At 34.1% G+C, this 16,339-nt stretch overlaps 4 protein-coding genes across 4 annotated transcripts in view; 3 read left to right on the top strand and 1 right to left on the bottom strand.

Annotated features, from left to right (window-relative positions):
• LOC106106615 (uncharacterized protein CG3556) overlaps window positions 1–2,381 on the bottom strand; it is a 41,207-nt gene extending 38,826 nt beyond the window's left edge. The window contains exon 1 of the mRNA XM_013287224.1: window positions 2,208–2,381. The gene's annotated coding sequence lies outside the window, so the exon portion shown is untranslated. The remainder of the gene's footprint in view (window positions 1–2,207) is intronic.
• A 3,851-nt stretch (window positions 2,382–6,232) lies between these two features.
• LOC106105755 (collagenase-like) lies at window positions 6,233–8,498 on the top strand. The gene is made up of 5 exons (XM_013286196.1): window positions 6,233–6,424; window positions 6,940–7,207; window positions 7,587–7,676; window positions 7,882–8,060; window positions 8,394–8,498. The coding sequence occupies exons 1-5, from the start codon at window positions 6,233–6,235 to the stop codon at window positions 8,496–8,498; spliced, it is 834 nt and encodes a 277-aa protein (XP_013141650.1).
• Window positions 8,499–9,147: 649 nt separating this feature from the next.
• LOC106106587 (farnesol dehydrogenase-like) lies at window positions 9,148–12,368 on the top strand. Its single transcript, XM_013287190.1, has 7 exons — window positions 9,148–9,369; window positions 9,676–9,807; window positions 10,267–10,435; window positions 10,685–10,826; window positions 11,129–11,258; window positions 11,526–11,654; window positions 12,234–12,368. The coding sequence occupies exons 1-7, from the start codon at window positions 9,358–9,360 to the stop codon at window positions 12,276–12,278; spliced, it is 759 nt and encodes a 252-aa protein (XP_013142644.1). The 5' UTR covers window positions 9,148–9,357; the 3' UTR covers window positions 12,279–12,368.
• A 1,102-nt stretch (window positions 12,369–13,470) lies between these two features.
• On the top strand, window positions 13,471–16,176 carry LOC106105766 (general odorant-binding protein 84a). The gene is made up of 4 exons (XM_013286205.1): window positions 13,471–13,600; window positions 14,454–14,515; window positions 15,006–15,156; window positions 16,074–16,176. The coding sequence occupies exons 1-4, from the start codon at window positions 13,471–13,473 to the stop codon at window positions 16,157–16,159; spliced, it is 429 nt and encodes a 142-aa protein (XP_013141659.1). The 3' UTR covers window positions 16,160–16,176.
• The last annotated feature ends 163 nt before the right edge of the window (window positions 16,177–16,339 follow it).

Raw genomic sequence — 16,339 nt, forward strand, 5'->3', positions numbered from 1 at the left:
ACACATATCTTTAAATTTCTTCGCCAATATGTGAAGGTTCCCTCAAGATGTTTTCCTTCACCGTAAGAACGTCGGGTTAATTATGTACATATGAAATTTCGAAAAATCTAAAATCACACGGTACATGGCGTGATTCGAACCCAAGATTACAAGCAAGTGCTTAAAACACTGAGCGACGCTCAACAAAGTATATGTTTACGCTATAATATATTAGTATAGAAAGACAGATAGATAGAAGATAGGTATCAGAGGCATGAGTGCACTTTCATCGTTGATTGGAATTTTTATCTATGAAAAACAAAAGATGTAAAGAATAATTGAGAACCTCCATACCCCGCAGCACAATAGGGAGGCGGACAATGTGAACGTCATTATCGGATTGCTTGCTTGGAATTTATGTTCTCCTGGTATTTCTCTTGGCACACGTTGGAATTTAAGACCTTTTATGTCTGGATCTCTGTCAAAAATACTTTTATGGAGAGATTTTTTTAATAATAAGAAGTAGACAATTCAAATAGTTCCATTATTACGTAAAATAACGAAATATGTATTTGGTAAAAATTCAATATCAATAACAATGTCGACGCAACATTAAAAGCTAAGGGAAAATTCAATACTATTAAGGCCGTTATTGCTTAGGGTGTTGGACAACTTACGTTAATAACATAAGGCGACTCATAATCTTAATCTTACTAATATTATAAATGCGAAAGTTTACATGGATGGATGGAAGGATGGATGGATGGATGGATGTTTGTTAGCGTTTGTAGCCAAACCGGCTGAACGGATCTCCATGAAATTTGGCACAGGTTTAGAGCGTAGTCTGGAAGAACACATAGGCTTCTTTTTATCCCCGGAATAGTTACGGTTCCCGTGGGATTCGTTAATCTAGTTTTTTAATGTTTACTCGATCATTCTGCATCGGTTTAACATATGTTATTGAAATTTGGCACAGATATAAAACAAAGTCTGGAGTACACATGGGATAAGGTTCATCCCCGAGAAATGTCCGGTTCCCGAAGGATACATAACTTTTTGTTATTTATATAGTTCGTATGTTTCCTATTACCACGCGGGCAACAGCTCGTTAATAAAGTTAACAATATTTTCATATTGTATAGGTTTTATTACCAGGTAATCGATAATAAACTCTCACGTCTCTCATAATTGTCATTTAGGGTTACCGTAAGACTGGAATTTTTACTGAATACTGTTAAAAACATATTTCTATGTTAATTATAAACATATTTTTATTTTGTACATGAATTTCTGTTTATGTAGAAAATTATCGATACGCATCTTATGTACTTGTTAAATACATTGCTTACGCCGTATTATTTTGGTTGTTTGTATTGTCAAAGAATATTTACAAAGGGTTAAAAATTTTAGCCAACGTCAAATTTATTCAGCTTCATGTAGAGAAAATCCTTTTAAAGCTTTTAAATTGTACGTCAGATGGAAATTTGCTGTTAAAATTTTAAAACAGTTTACTTTTCGTCCGGAATTACACAGAAACGGAAATGCGAGATACAATATAACCTCAAACCAATGTTTAAAATGTAGACAGAAGCGAGAAATACAAATTTCAGTTCGAAACTAGCAAATAGGCTCTTCTTTTACTCAATTTTTATAACATAAAAATGAATCTAATATTTAATCTATAACATTTTGACGCAATTTAATAAAATTATAACCTATTTTTTTAGACTGGACATAAATAAAAGAGACTGTAAAATGTTTGTTTAGGCTAGATTACAGTTTTTAACAAAATTGTCTATATTTGTATGTTGAAAATCTTAACCAAAATTCGTCTTAAAAACGTTTAATAATAACAACGTTAACAGTCTAGCCAATTAAAAGTAATTCAAAGCAAGATTAACATAATTCTTCTTCTTAAATTTAACAGAAAAAGTTTCATAAAAAAGACCTCCCATTTTAACATTAAAAAGAGCTTTAAATCAGAATGAAAGTCAGATTAACTCCCCAAAGCGATGTTAAGCTCATAACGATGGGGGATGAGAAAATCCTCCCCACTACGAAACATTTAAACACTCCCTGATGCTTTAAAATATCCACAAAAAATTAAACTTTTACAATATTCAACAAAAGTCCAGACAATCAAAAAAACTAACATCAAAAATCCATAAAAAACACAATTAGATACAAAAATATAACATTTTGTACATAATTATATCGTATCCGCTTACCTTTTTAGCCGCAACAATTCTTAAACACAAAACACTGAATTTAAATTATAATAAAATCACCGATTCCCGAAACGACAGACACGTCCGCTTCGGACCGCTCCCGAGCGCCGACTGAAATTCAGAGGGTTGCAACCCCCCGGTGCAATGCCTTTACTATCTAACTTTATACGTATTTCTCGCGCCCCATTCGTACCTTTAATTTCCTTTGCACATATTGACCTTCTTCACCTTAATTCGTATCATTTGAAGCAATTGCTCTGATCTTCTACATTGCATTCTAAAAAGAATCTTACGCTAATCTGAATACAGTATCAATTCGCCCGTTCTATAAGTACTTAACACAATAATCGCGTACATTGTGATGTGTTTGCTAATAATTCGCGTAAATCATGAGGATTAATGGCCGGTTCCCCAGTAACTTTTAACCATTCGTTGCCGAACTACGTAACTAGAGTTTTTTTCCGTTAAAAGTAATGTTAACCTAACACTAACGAATCATTAAGTAATCATAAAATAATTGGGCACTTCAGCAACCAAGCATAATATCTCTATACGAGTACTAGTATTTTTAACATTACATTATAATTACGTATTGAAATTATCAATTTTTGAATAATTACTAATTCCCACGATGATGTTATAACCAAAGGGGAAATATTTCGTATTAAAAGTATTGTTATTCCTCTATTTTTGTTACAAAAACTAGCTTTCGCCCGCGACTAGCGTTCAGCCTTTTAGGCTAGAAACTCTCACAAACATCCACCCATTCACTACCACTTTGTTCTCTTGTGAATAGTTATTGAGAACTGTTTTTTTTCCATATATCTATTTATTTAATAAAAGTCACATTTCTCTTTTAAATCTGTACGTATATAACTTGTTTTATATCGCATGTGGCAATGCAAATAAAACTGTCAACACGTCAGGGCTACCTTGATGAATGTTTGCGTAATGTAGCGTGAAATGCGAACCATCGAACAAAGCGGGGGAAAATATCATCTGATATATAATCATCTCTATTTCTTTATAGATAGTGACAAGGATAGCGATATGCTTATCAGGAAAACAACACAGTGAAAAACATAAGATTTATTCTGTACCTGCAGTATTTTTTTTTGTGTCTGAATGGCCACTGTTTGCCTTGAAGAGGCATTTACAGATTCACCGGGCTTGAGGTGGCCCAGCGGAGATGGCGCGTAGCCTAAACCTCGTTTATGAGTAACCTGCAGTAGGAGGCACAAAATTGTATTTCAATTCTTATCTGTCTCTTATTGTATCTTGTTTCTAAATTCATATGGCTTTTTTATTATTTTAAATCGATTATTCTAGATTTTACTAAATTAAACAAGACAAACACATTAGAAGAAATCATTCTTAACTAGCAAGTAATTCAATCGTAATTTACTTAACAAAGATAATGTGCAAGGAATTTGATGTTATCTACACAATTCAATACTTACTTTGTAAAATATTGTCGTAAATGGCATATGCATTGCCATGCGACACACGGCCGTAAGGATCGAAGAACTATTATATTATAGCTCAATTACAGTTAAAACATACTTATGTAAGCAAAATTATCATTTTATAGTAAATAAGAATGTGTAGCGTGTAGGCTATGAGAAGGCGCACACCTTTGACTGAACTATCGCACAACTATTGTGTGATTGTCGATTGTTTCGCAGTCAATTCAACTGTTTAGTTGCACAACAATCGAGTAATGCGCACCTTATATGGTGCCATAGAAATCAAAGCGCGACTAGGCAATCTATACTATTATAATAAAGCGTAAACACACACTTCTTTGTTTCCTAAGATGTCAGCAATTACAGCATATTTTTGTATAATTTTTATTTTAATAAAAAGCCCTACACTTACGTAACGCTTTAGGCTATATATTTTCACGCCATTAAACTTAGGAGGTAAATATTTTGGATAAAAACCCTAATGTGGGAAAGAGACCATAAGTTGCTACCAACATCAAGGAAGCAAAATTGCCATGTTTTATATTCATGTCATGTCTGTCATTTTGACATTTGACAAATGTAATCAATAAAACAATTTTCATAATTTCATGCGGATGAAGTCGCCTAGGCAACCCTATCTTAGTTTTACAACCGAGTAGTTTTGCTATCTAACTAAATAGTTTACTAATGTATTCGACGTTAGCATGAGCCGTGTGTATCAGAAATTAAACTTGCATCAAGCGGTTGCCGCGGGGCGACAAGACAGGAGGTGTGGTGGCAGTTTACGAGTCCTTCGTTAATTTATTTGGCTCTTCCTTCCTTGACATACTCCCCACAACGATACTTACATTTTAACCAAATAATACATGTATTATGTGTATTAGCTAACTATTGTAGTTCTGAAAAGAATAATGTTATAAATGAAGGGCGTTAGTTATGAGTGTGGGTCACCTGTAGAGGTAGAAAGAGATGGATGAATTCAGTGAAAGGTGACATGATCAAGGGAGTGATGACTAAGATGACGGATGATAGAGTTATTTGGAGGACGAAAACCTACGGGAGTAGGATAAGGTAGGGAGAAAGGATGACTAATATTATAAATTCAAAAGTTTAGATGGATTTGTTAGAGCTTGTAGCCTAAACAGCTTTACAGATTTCGATGAAATTTGGCATAGATGCAGAGGATAGTCAGGTAGAACATATACGCCACTTACTTTTTTTAATTACACACCGACGGAGTCACGGGCGAAAGCTAGTTGTATGCACATGATACTAATATTATATATGAGAAAGTTTAGATGGATGTTTGTTAGAGTTTGTAGCCTAAACGGCTTATCGGATTTCGTTGAAATTAGATACTGACGTATAGGATAGTCTGGAAAAACATATAGGCTATTCACGTTTGTTATTTATAATTCCACGCAGAAGGAGTCGCGGGCGAAATCTAGTTTGATCATAAAAAAGTCTTCTTTTAGTATCGCCATCTCAACTAATTAGGACTTAAGTCTTATTGTATAATACATTTTAATCTAATTAATGTTATCTTTTACCCACGTTACTAACACTAATTATCCTTATTCATTGTTTATTAACTTTTATATCAATTATAATCTGATTAGATTTATCAAATTATGTAATTGATAGGATTTTCCATTTTTGATTATTCAATTAAAAATCTTAGCGATAAAAATCAGTACATACATAATTTTTAATCGATAAAAACACAAACAAGGAACCAATTGACTTGATAAGATTTCTTTTACGTAAGACTTACTTTCAATGTACTAAAGATCTTCCTTTTCTACGCGAGGTAGCGACACTACTCGATTAGAGAATTATTCTTGACAATTTACAAACCAAAAGTGTTATTTAATTAAAGGAAGAAACTTATAACAGACCTGCAGGACAAGCAATCTATATCTATCTATACTATTATAATAAAGCGTAAACACTCTTCTTTGTTGCCTAAGATGTCAGCAATTACAGCATATTTTTAAATTATTCTTTTTTTTTTTCATAAGAAGCCCTACACTTACGTCACGCTGTAAGACATATATTTTCACGCCATTAGACTTAGGGGGTAAATATTTTGGATAGAAACCCTAATGTGGGAAAGAGACCATAAATTGCTGCCAACATCAAGGAAGCAAGATTACCAAGGTTTTTCATGTTATATCATTTTGACATTTGCTATTGATAATTTGACAAACGTAAACAATAGTATAAAATTTTCATAATTTCATGCGGATGAAGAGGCACAGGAACACCTAGTTAGTTATATGTACCCTTACTTCCTAGACAAAACATCAACATGGCGATTTTAACTCTTTGTAGTCCATAAAAGAATACAAATCCGCTTGTCCAAAGGCATTTTAGCAAACTAACTTACTTTTAATTAATTATAACGCTCAATACTAACGTTTAAAAGACATATCAATCTGCAAATTTAGATAAAAACTAAATTCTCATATCACTAATATTGTATCAATAATTGATAAAACCCAATACTATAAAAGTTAGTAAACATTTCTAATGATGTTTATTCTAGTAGATCTCACAATGACACGATTGGTGTTACTCCTGTGTTGGGTGGCGACGGTGACAGCATTTGAACCTATACAGCAACGATACCACGATAATGTGGGAGTCCCACTCGCTGAGGCAATCAGACAAGCTGAGCTGTCAACAGATTTCGATGGATCCAGAATTGTAGGCGGATCACCAGCCGCTCTCGGAGATTATCCTTACATGGTAAGCAAACATTTTAAGATTAGCTGTTGTTCGCGGCTTCGCTCGAGAAATAAAAAAATGTAGCCTTTGTTACACATTGGTAACGTAGCTTTATAATAGTGAAGGAATTTTTGAAATCTGCCGAGTAGTTTTTGAGTTATTGCAATATATACAAAAATACAAATCTTTCCTCTTTATAATGTTAGTACGTTACTTTCGCCCGCAACTCCGCCCGTGTGGTATTAAAAAAAAAGAAAAATGAATAGCCTATGTGTTCTTCCAGACTATCCTCTACATCTATAACAAATTTCATCGAAATCCGTTCAGCCGTTTAGGCTACAAACTCTAACAAACATCCATCCATTTATCTAAACTTTCGCACATATAATATTAGTATATAGAAAAAAAATACTTTTATATCCCAACAGACCAGAAAAAAAAACTGTAATTTTTAAGACAAAGTTAGTAGAATCTTAGTCAACGCCAAATGTATATTGTATGGTTTTGTAACAGGAGAGCAAATTGTTGTGTTTCAGGGTGGACTATTGATGTTACTGGACGATGGTCGCACGTCTATCGGAGGCTCCACATTGATTAGCAACACCAAGGTGTTAACGGCCGCTCACAATCTGTTCGATGGCTTCAATAGGGCACGCGAAGTCACCGTCGTACTCGGCTCCGTTCACATCTTCTCTGGAGGCACCAGGATCACTTCTAACGTCTTCGAATTACACAGCGGCTTCGATATTAGAACCATTAACAACGACATTGCTATAATCACCATCAGTTGGGTGAACTATAACAGTTAGTTTTGCAGTTTTTACTTTATTATAAAAGGGCTTGATAACGAACCAGTAGGTCCGTTATCGTACATTTATATCGTATAGTAAGGTAGTGGACCTTCATAAATGGGACCTTTCTATAAAATGGTAGTAACTTTTATTTCTACATTAATATTATAAAGGTGAAAGAATTGTTTTTTTTTTTTTATTTTTGTATTTATTATTCCAAACTCAAAAACTACAAGACCGATTTCAAAAATTCTTTCGTCATTGAAAAGCTACCTTATTACTGAATAACATAGACTAGTTTTTTATCATACGTTTTTATCATTTTTAAATTTCACGCGAGCGAAGTCGCGAGAACATAAACTAGTCCTTGACCAGTTGTTTGTATGCATCAGATGTGATCAGGAACATTGCCCTGGCGACCGGCAGTAACACGTACGCCGGCTCGTGGGCCTGGGCTGCCGGCTTCGGGAAGACCAGCGATCGTGAGTTTCAAGTTACTAATTTACAAGTGTAATAGTTAATTTATTCTTAATTTTGTTGATGAAATTCAAAGATATGTGTTACAACTATCCTGCACTGGCCCAGCGTGGTTGATTCTAGCCTATCAGTAACTTATGATAGATTCCGAACTCCTCAGTGGGGACCTGTGATGATGAGGATTATATCTAATATACGTGTTGTTCACAGTCGGTTCCGCTTCTCCGGATTTATTACACGCCAGATTACAAGTAATCACGAACGCCGCCTGTCGCGACGTGTTCGGGTCATTATTTGTCATAGACTCCACTCTCTGTGTCAGCGGAGCTAATCGCATCAACACGTGCATTGGGGACTCCGGTGGCCCTCTCGTCGCCGACAACCATCTTGTTAGTAACATACATCCCCAGCATACATTAAGACCAACTTACCTCTAACTCTGCGACTGCTATATATGCATACATCTTGTTTATCATTATAAATACTAAAAAAATATGTATTGTAAAAAAAAGTAAGTAGGCTATGTGTTCTTACAGGTTATCTTCTACATTTATGTCAATTTTCAAAGAAATCCGTTCAGCTGTTGAACTGTAACAAACAACCATCTAAACTTTTACATTCATAATATTACTAAGATTTATATATGCAGAGATAAAAACACGAACGCCTTTTAATTCTTATTTTATCTAACTCCTAACGTCTTTAATTATGTCGTCTTTCAGATCGGTGTGACATCGTTCAGTTCTGGTCGTGGTTGTGAAGCCAACTTGCCTTCAGGCTTCGCGAGAGTCAGCGCTTTCAACTCTTGGATAAGAGCCCGAATGTAATTTGCAATAACATTTTTCTGTTTAAATAAATAGACATTTACATATCGCTTTTAAATAAAATTACATAAATAAATTTACATATCGCTTTTTTATCTTATTTTAAATTGTGTATTTTATTGTTAACATTTGTCAAATTATCAATTACAAATGTCGAAATCTGATGACATGATGACAAACCGTGGCAACCTTGCTTCCTTAATGTTGGCAGCTTGTAGTTTATGGTTCCTTTCCCACATTGTTTTTTTTTTCAATTTATTTATCCCCCAAGTTTAATAGCGTAAAAATATATAACCTAAAGCGTGTCGTAAGTGTAGGACTTTTTATTAAACAAAGAATTATTCAAAAATATGATGTGATTGGTGACATCTTACGCCACAGAGCATTGTGTGTTTACGATTTATTATGTTAGTATAGATTCTAAAAATTGCTATTTCCCTTCCAGCAATAAATAGACATGTTGATGAAAGGCAATTTAATTGCTATTTCAATTTGACAGGAGTTTTTTTGTAATTGAACGCAGTTTTTGGTCGATTCGGCATAATTTTAGTTTTTCTAATATATGTGTTTATTCTAATTAATTCTACGTGTTAAATGACATATTAGATACACCTAAACATGTGAAGTTGTTTTATTGTTTGAATGGCAAAGAGGTTATGGTAGATAATAAAACATGTTTTGTTGCGTTGCAATCTAAGTACCTTCGCTGCGTTGAAAGTAATTCAACTCGTTGGTATCTCGGGGCATTTAGGTTTTCTTACAAGTAAAGTGTAGACGGATATCAGTGGAATTGCATATTGATTGCAAATCAATTTACGTAACGATAAATTATTTGTTTTTACATTTGTGAGACTAGAAAGTGATGGTGTCTGAAGTAAGTTTTCTCTGAATTATTATTACACTAGGTGTAGCAATAATAAAACATAGCCTATGTTAGTCACTGATAACGTAGCTTTTTAATAGTGAATGATTTTATGAAAAAGGTCCAGTTGTTTTTGAGTTATTTCAATACATACAAAAATACTAATCTTTCCTCTTTATAATAATAGTATAGACATAGTAAGTACATAAAATACACTACGTAATGTATACATTATTGTTTGCTGGATTTAGATAACATTTTTATCAAGAATACATATATAAAAATGATTATTTTTAATATTAAATGATTTGTTACTAGATGGAGCGTTGGTCAAACAAGACAGCGGTAGTGACTGGAGCCAGCGCTGGTATAGGCGCGGCTGTGTGCGTGGGACTGGCTAACGCTGGGTTACAAGTGGTTGGATTTGCCAGGAGACCAGAACTCATAGAGGTTAGTTAGTGTTTTGAACCTTCACTGTCATAATATTGATTACTCTGTTTCTTTTGAAATATGTCACAGAGAATTTCTTATTATTCAATGTGTTCCCCACTACTATTGATTGTTTTTACAATGAAAAGAAAGGTTACTGGGTTTTCTTTAAAATATTTGCTGATAGAAATAAGGCTGCCATTTCGCAAATCTTGTAGTAGCTTAGTTTTAGTATACGTAGGGCTTGTCCCACCAAATTGTAAATTGTAAAATATGTGATGGAAATATCAGATTTTGTTCCCTTATCCTACAGTGACGTCACTTTTAAGCTATCTGAGCATCTATCAGCCAGTGGTGGGCTAGGCTACATGTAATATTTGTTCAAAAGTATAAAAAAAATGAAATTTTTGAGCAGTCCAAAGTAGAAATATTGTGAAGTTAAAGTTCTTAGTATTTACTAAATATTGTTTCTAATTACAGAAATTGAAAGGAAATGTAAGAGGAAAAGGTGTGATATATTCAAGGAAATGTGACGTCAGCAATATAGATGATATCAAGGCAGCATTTAAGTGGGTAGATGAGAAACTAGGAGGTACCGATGTGCTTGTCAATAATGCTGGAGTACTTTATTACCCTGGACTTATTAGCGGTAAGTATTTACTTTTTAAACATTTGCCCTTGTAACCATAAGTGTAAAAAAACATTTGTTTCATAAACTTTGCTTTAGCATTGTTCTCTTACAATTTTGATGATCAAAAAAGTGAAAAGATGGCGTTGAAAGCAAAATTTTATTTTATGAGGTTATTACAAATTATGCAAACTTTTTTCTGTTCAATGTTTTATGGTGCTTTGCTATTTTTTTTAACAATATTGATGGATTCATTATTTAAAATTACAGATTCGGATGACAAAACGATTACCGACGAGGAAATATCAGCCACAATAGATATTAATATCAAAGGTCTAGTAATATGTACAAAATATGCAATCGCGTCAATGAAGAAACGTAACTTTGATGGTCATGTAATCAATATAAACAGGTAAATATAAAATAATAAACGTAACATTGAGTCGTTTTACTATAAACAGGTTTTAAACAAGCCTTACGTTCCGTTTTTTAAAAATGGCATTTTGGAATGCCAATATAAAATTTAAATATTTGTGGAAAGTACTAAATAATAAAAATAAAATAATAATAAAAACGCAACTTAAAACTAGTCTTTGGCGCTTAACATTCAAGAAAATAACTTAAACTTAACAAAGTCCGGTTTTAATAACCAAGTATCGTAAGACCTATACCAGGAACACATAACCGATTACGATAAAATGTGATCTGTTACAGCGTTGCCGGCCACTACATCCCTTCACTGGCAGGGTACAATGTATACCCTAGCACCAAGCACGCTGTCACTGCCTTCAACTCCAGTCTGCTCCACGAACTTGCAGATTGCAAACACAAGATCAAAGTCACGGTAATTATTTGTAATTATCTAATCTATGCTAGGTATAAATTTCTGATGTCACCAAGGAAACTAAACCAAAATGACAGTAGAATATTGTTCTCTTTTTTAGTCAAACACTAGCTTTCCCCCGTAACTCATTCCGCGTGAATTAAAAAAAAAACGTAAGCATGTAGCCTAACAAACATTCATCCATCTAAACATTTATATTTTATAATATTAGTAAGATAATGAGACGGATGACAAAATGATTTGATACACTTGTTTTAAAATTTTCAGAGTCTTTCTCCCGGTCTTGTTGCAACGGAGATGGCAGGAAAGCACGTGACTGAAGATGTACCGATGTTGCAACCTTCAGACGTGGCAGATGCTTTACTATATGTCCTGTCTACCCCACCACATGTCAATGTAAGTAATACCATCTTTATTTTTAATAATATAAATTGGCAAACGAGCAAGTAGTGGTAGTGCCCGCTTCGGCTCGCCCCAAGCAATACCACGATCACACAGAAGAAAGGCGTGAAGTGGGAGCAATTCCGCATTTTGTGGTGCCGAGGCCTAATTTTAGTCCTTTTTCCTTTCCACGCTTTTCTTAAGATGGGATGTCTATAGGCAGCGGTCGCTTCGCCATTTCGGCGGATTTAGGTGGCCGCTTGCTCTTTTATGTTACAAAAAAAATCTTCATGTCCAGATGCGTTGCCTACCTTTACACAAAAAACGTACATAAATAGAATATACCTTCTTATGCATCCCATCCCACACGAAATCTTTATCCTTTCCTAGTACAAAAACAGTGGAAGGAAAGAGGAATAAAATTAAGTCTCCGGCACGTCAGACATGAATCGCAAAATTGCTTTCACTTCACGTCTGCCTTCTGTGTGGTGGTATCCGGCAAAGTCTTGCGTAGATATTAAAGCGGGGTCTACCACTATTAAATAGCATATTAGCTTTTGATTGTTCAGCATATGTGTTATCTTCCTTTTATAGATAGAAGAGCTGACAATAGGCTCGGTGTTAGAAAAGAGACGATGAATGGTCATCTGTTCTATTCACCGTTAGAAGACAACATGAAGAATTTATTCCAGAAATGCCTAAATGATGTATTGATTAAAGTTTTGTTAACATGAAATTCTTATGGTTTTAATTTGTCAGTGTTATACTTTTCCGTTGGCATATTCAAAGTGCATACAAATATTTACCTCATGAATAATGCACGCACACGGAGTTACGTGTTTGTTACTTATGGTATCCTGGTAGCACCACACACCAGATTGTATGAAATTCCCAATAACTTAACTTAATTAACTTTTTTAATTATTTTATATAACAGAAATAATTGATGTTTATAAGTACTAACAAATCCAATTAGTTGTAACGGTACAGTAGTCAATTTTAATGATAGCATAATTAATCCACTAAGCCCTATTTCCACCAATCATTGAATCATAATGCATATAATTCGATCGCATGTCATTTTCAAAATTAATGTCAATTTACCTTAATTACTCATAGGTTACAAACATTTTTATCCTAATTCACAAATCGACAATAAAACTGATTTAAAATGTATGAGAGTATTTTTTTAGGTTATTAGCACATTTTATTGCTTACTAAATCTAAAAAACCGCTACACTATTTGCATTCTTACATTTTTTTTTTTATAACATAAGGTGGCAAACGAGCAAACGGCCACCTGAAATCGCCAAAATGGCGAAGTGACCGCTGCCCATAGACATCCGCAATTGCAGATGCGTTGCGTACCCTTATCAGACATTGTCCTTAGTTGACCGTGTCACATTCGATCTCCAACATTTCTATGATAATTCAACTCCTCACGTGTTTAACAAACATTAGCAATTTGAATTAAATCCATTCTGATAACGTCATTTCTAATTCCATATTAAGACATAGTTTTTTTCGTAATAGTAGATTTTTCTAGAAACGTTTTGTCTCAAAAAGTATCAATAAACAGATTGACTTTTAAACCCGTTATATTCGTTTTTTGTAAAAATTTCGCATCTAATGTGAATAGAAAGAACATTTAATAGTCGTGTAAATTACATGAGCTATTTTTCCAAATGTTTAACACCCCTGTCAGTCTAGAATCCTATATATGATCTAGTAAAGAGCCTAATTATTCAGTAATAAAATAAATATGTATCGTATAGTATTAATCTGCGTTCAAGTGTTATTAATATTATCTCCGGTAAGATGTAAAAAGAGAATGGGTGATGACATCCAAAAGAAAATAACTACCAGCATACCAACGACTACAAATGACCAGGAAATCAGAAATGAAATAGATGTGATTAATATTATGAAGGAATGTAACGAATCGTTCAGAATACAAATGTGTAAGTATTAATTAATCTTACAAAGAGCGCACGCACACCTTTTACTAAACTATCGCACAACTGTTCAGTCGCGTTTTAATTCCTATGAGTTTTTATAGAAGTGCGCACACTACTCGATATTTAGTTGTAACTAAACAGTTGAATTGAGTTTTTTTGTATAACATAAGATGGCAAACGAGCAAGCTGCCACCTGAATCCGCCAAAATGGCGAAGCGACCGCTACCCATAGACATCTGCAATTGCAGATGCGTCGCCTACCCTACGACGGAAGAGGAGACGCACATAAAGAGGATATTCCCTCTTCCTATGCATCTCCTCCATCGTCAAATCCACTTCCCCTTCCCATCCTCTCATAAGAAAAGGGTGGTAAAGAGAAAGGGACTAGAATTAAGCCTCCGGCACCACACTTATCAGACGAAACACGGCATTGTTTCCATTTCACGCCTGTCTTCTGTGTGGTCGTGGGGCTTGGGGCGTGCCGGCCATACAGTGCTAAGATGTTAAAGCGGGCACTACCACTGTTCAAAACAATCGACAATCACAGAACAGTTGTGCGATAGTTTAGTCAAAAGTGTGCGCCTGATCTTATGAATGCGAAAGTTTAGATGGATGGATGTTTGTTAGTTTGTAGCCTTAACTGCTGAATACATCTCTTTGAAATTAGGCATAGATGTAGAAAACACATAAATTTACTTGTTTTGTATATACTTTACTTTTATTTATTTTACTAGATCATTCTTGTTGTATTTTTACATTTTTTTTAATACTGTACCAATTTCAATAACATCGTGTTACATTCTTCTGTCTTAAAAGAATTTATATTCCATTGTTTTTATGATTTTAATGCTTTTAGCGTATTTGGAACAACTTAACAATAGCGGCAGTTTTCCCGATGAAACGGACAGAACACCTAAGGTAACATTTTTAATGTAAAATTATTACAATTCCTATACGCTTTCTACAACAGTATTTAATCAAACCACTTATATTTTATAGCTGTTCGCGTGCGGCTTCATCCGCGTGAAATTATTTTATTGTTTACATGTGTCAAATTATCAATTGCAAATGTCAAAATGACATGACATCATGACAACGTTGCTTCCTTGATGTTGGCAGCAACATATGGTCGTCTCTTTCCCACATTAGGGGTTTTATCTAAAATATTTACCCTTTACGTTTAATGGCGTGAAAATATATTAAAAAAAGCGTGTCGCAAGTGTGTGGCTTTTTATTAAAAAAAGAATTATTCAAAAACATGCTGTAATTTCTGACATTTTAGGCAACAAAGAAGTGTGTGTTTATGCTTTATTATAATAGTATAGATAGTAGGTAAATTGTATCAACTTTACAATTTCAGATGTGTAAAATGTCCATATTAACAATTTAACGGTGACATATGTTGCAGTGTTACATCCGTTGCGTGTTAGAGTCAAGTGGGGTGGCATCAGAAGAGGGGAAGTTCGACGCCGCCTCAGCTGCGCTTGTGTTAACACAACTCAACGACGGCTATGAAACTAACGAATTAATTGATATGGCTTTTCAATGTATAGACAGGCGTGAGTATTAATAGATATATTTTTAATTTAATATAAGGTGGCAAACGAGCAGGCCGCCTGAATTGGCCAAAACAGCAAACGCTGCCCATAGACGTCCACAATTGCAGATGAGTTGCCTACCCTTAATCGATAGAGGAAGAGACGCAGATAAAGAGTATGTATCCCCTTCCTATGCGTCTCCTCCACCGTCAAATATCTTGTAATGATTACTTAGACAACTTTTAACTAAAGTAGGTACAAAGGTTTATTGATTTTCTAGCTTTCCTCCACGAGTTCAGCCGCGAGAAAATTTAGTACGTGTTTATTTATACTATTCAACATCTGTGCCCAATTACAACGAGATCCCTTTAGCAATTCCTACTTATTTATAATATTAGTAAGATATCTTGGTCTGCAAATCTGTAAGAAATATAATAAAACATCGACATATGAAAGAATGTATTAATTACTACTTGTTGCTCGCGACTTCGCCCGCGTGTAATTAAAAAAATAGTGAATATATGTTACTCAGTGATAATAGTTTTTTAACGTTGCAAGAATTTTTGAAATCGGTCCAGTAGTTTTTGAGTTATTTCAATACATACAAATCCAAAAATACGAATCTTTCCTCTTTATAATCTTACTAATATTATAAATGCGAAAGTTTAGATGAATAGATAGATGAAAGTTTGTTAGAGTTTGTAGCCTAGACTGCTGAACGGATCTCGGTGAAATTCATTTTTTTTTAATTCACCGCGGACGAAATCGCGGGCGAATGCTAGTATTATTTGAATATTGAATAGATTTATTTGAAACACAAATAAACCGAGATAGAATGGGATAAGGGCTTTTGTCCTTATCCCATTCTATCTTGGTTTTATTCTATTCTAGTTTTGTTCTATCTTGGCCATTATAATAATGAATAATATTTATTACAGAGGAAACTTGCAAATGTGAACGATCTTACCAATTCATCAAATGTATAATGGAGAAGGAAATAAACAAGATGGAGAATTCTGAATAAATAACTACAGACAAATAACTACGTGAACAAGGATTCGAATTTAATTAACGCAAGTCAATTATTTAAATAAATAACTAGCATTTCAAAGTATTTTTATTCTTACTTTTTGACCGACTTCCCAAAAGAAGGAGGTACTCAATTCGTCTGTATGTTTTTTTTTTTTTTTATTTTTTTTTTTTT

The sequence above is a fragment of the Papilio polytes genome, unplaced genomic scaffold (genome assembly GCF_000836215.1).
Source record: "Papilio polytes unplaced genomic scaffold, Ppol_1.0 DF824269.1, whole genome shotgun sequence".
NCBI lineage: Eukaryota > Metazoa > Arthropoda > Insecta > Lepidoptera > Papilionidae > Papilio > Papilio polytes.

Coding starts and splice junctions, on each gene's coding strand:
- LOC106105755 (XM_013286196.1), top strand. CDS start 6,233: ATGACACGATTGGTGTTACTCCTGTGTTGGGTGGCGACGGTGACAGCA. Junction 7,677..7,881: donor CTTCGGGAAGACCAGCGATC/GTGAGTTTCAAG, acceptor TGTTGTTCACAG/TCGGTTCCGCTTCTCCGGAT. Junction 8,061..8,393: donor TCGTCGCCGACAACCATCTT/GTTAGTAACATA, acceptor GTCGTCTTTCAG/ATCGGTGTGACATCGTTCAG.
- LOC106106587 (XM_013287190.1), top strand. Junction 10,436..10,684: donor TTACCCTGGACTTATTAGCG/GTAAGTATTTAC, acceptor TTAAAATTACAG/ATTCGGATGACAAAACGATT. Junction 11,259..11,525: donor AACACAAGATCAAAGTCACG/GTAATTATTTGT, acceptor TAAAATTTTCAG/AGTCTTTCTCCCGGTCTTGT.
- LOC106105766 (XM_013286205.1), top strand. CDS start 13,471: ATGGGTGATGACATCCAAAAGAAAATAACTACCAGCATACCAACGACT. Junction 13,601..14,453: donor ATCGTTCAGAATACAAATGT/GTAAGTATTAAT, acceptor TAATGCTTTTAG/CGTATTTGGAACAACTTAAC. Junction 15,157..16,073: donor TTTTCAATGTATAGACAGGC/GTGAGTATTAAT, acceptor TATTTATTACAG/AGGAAACTTGCAAATGTGAA.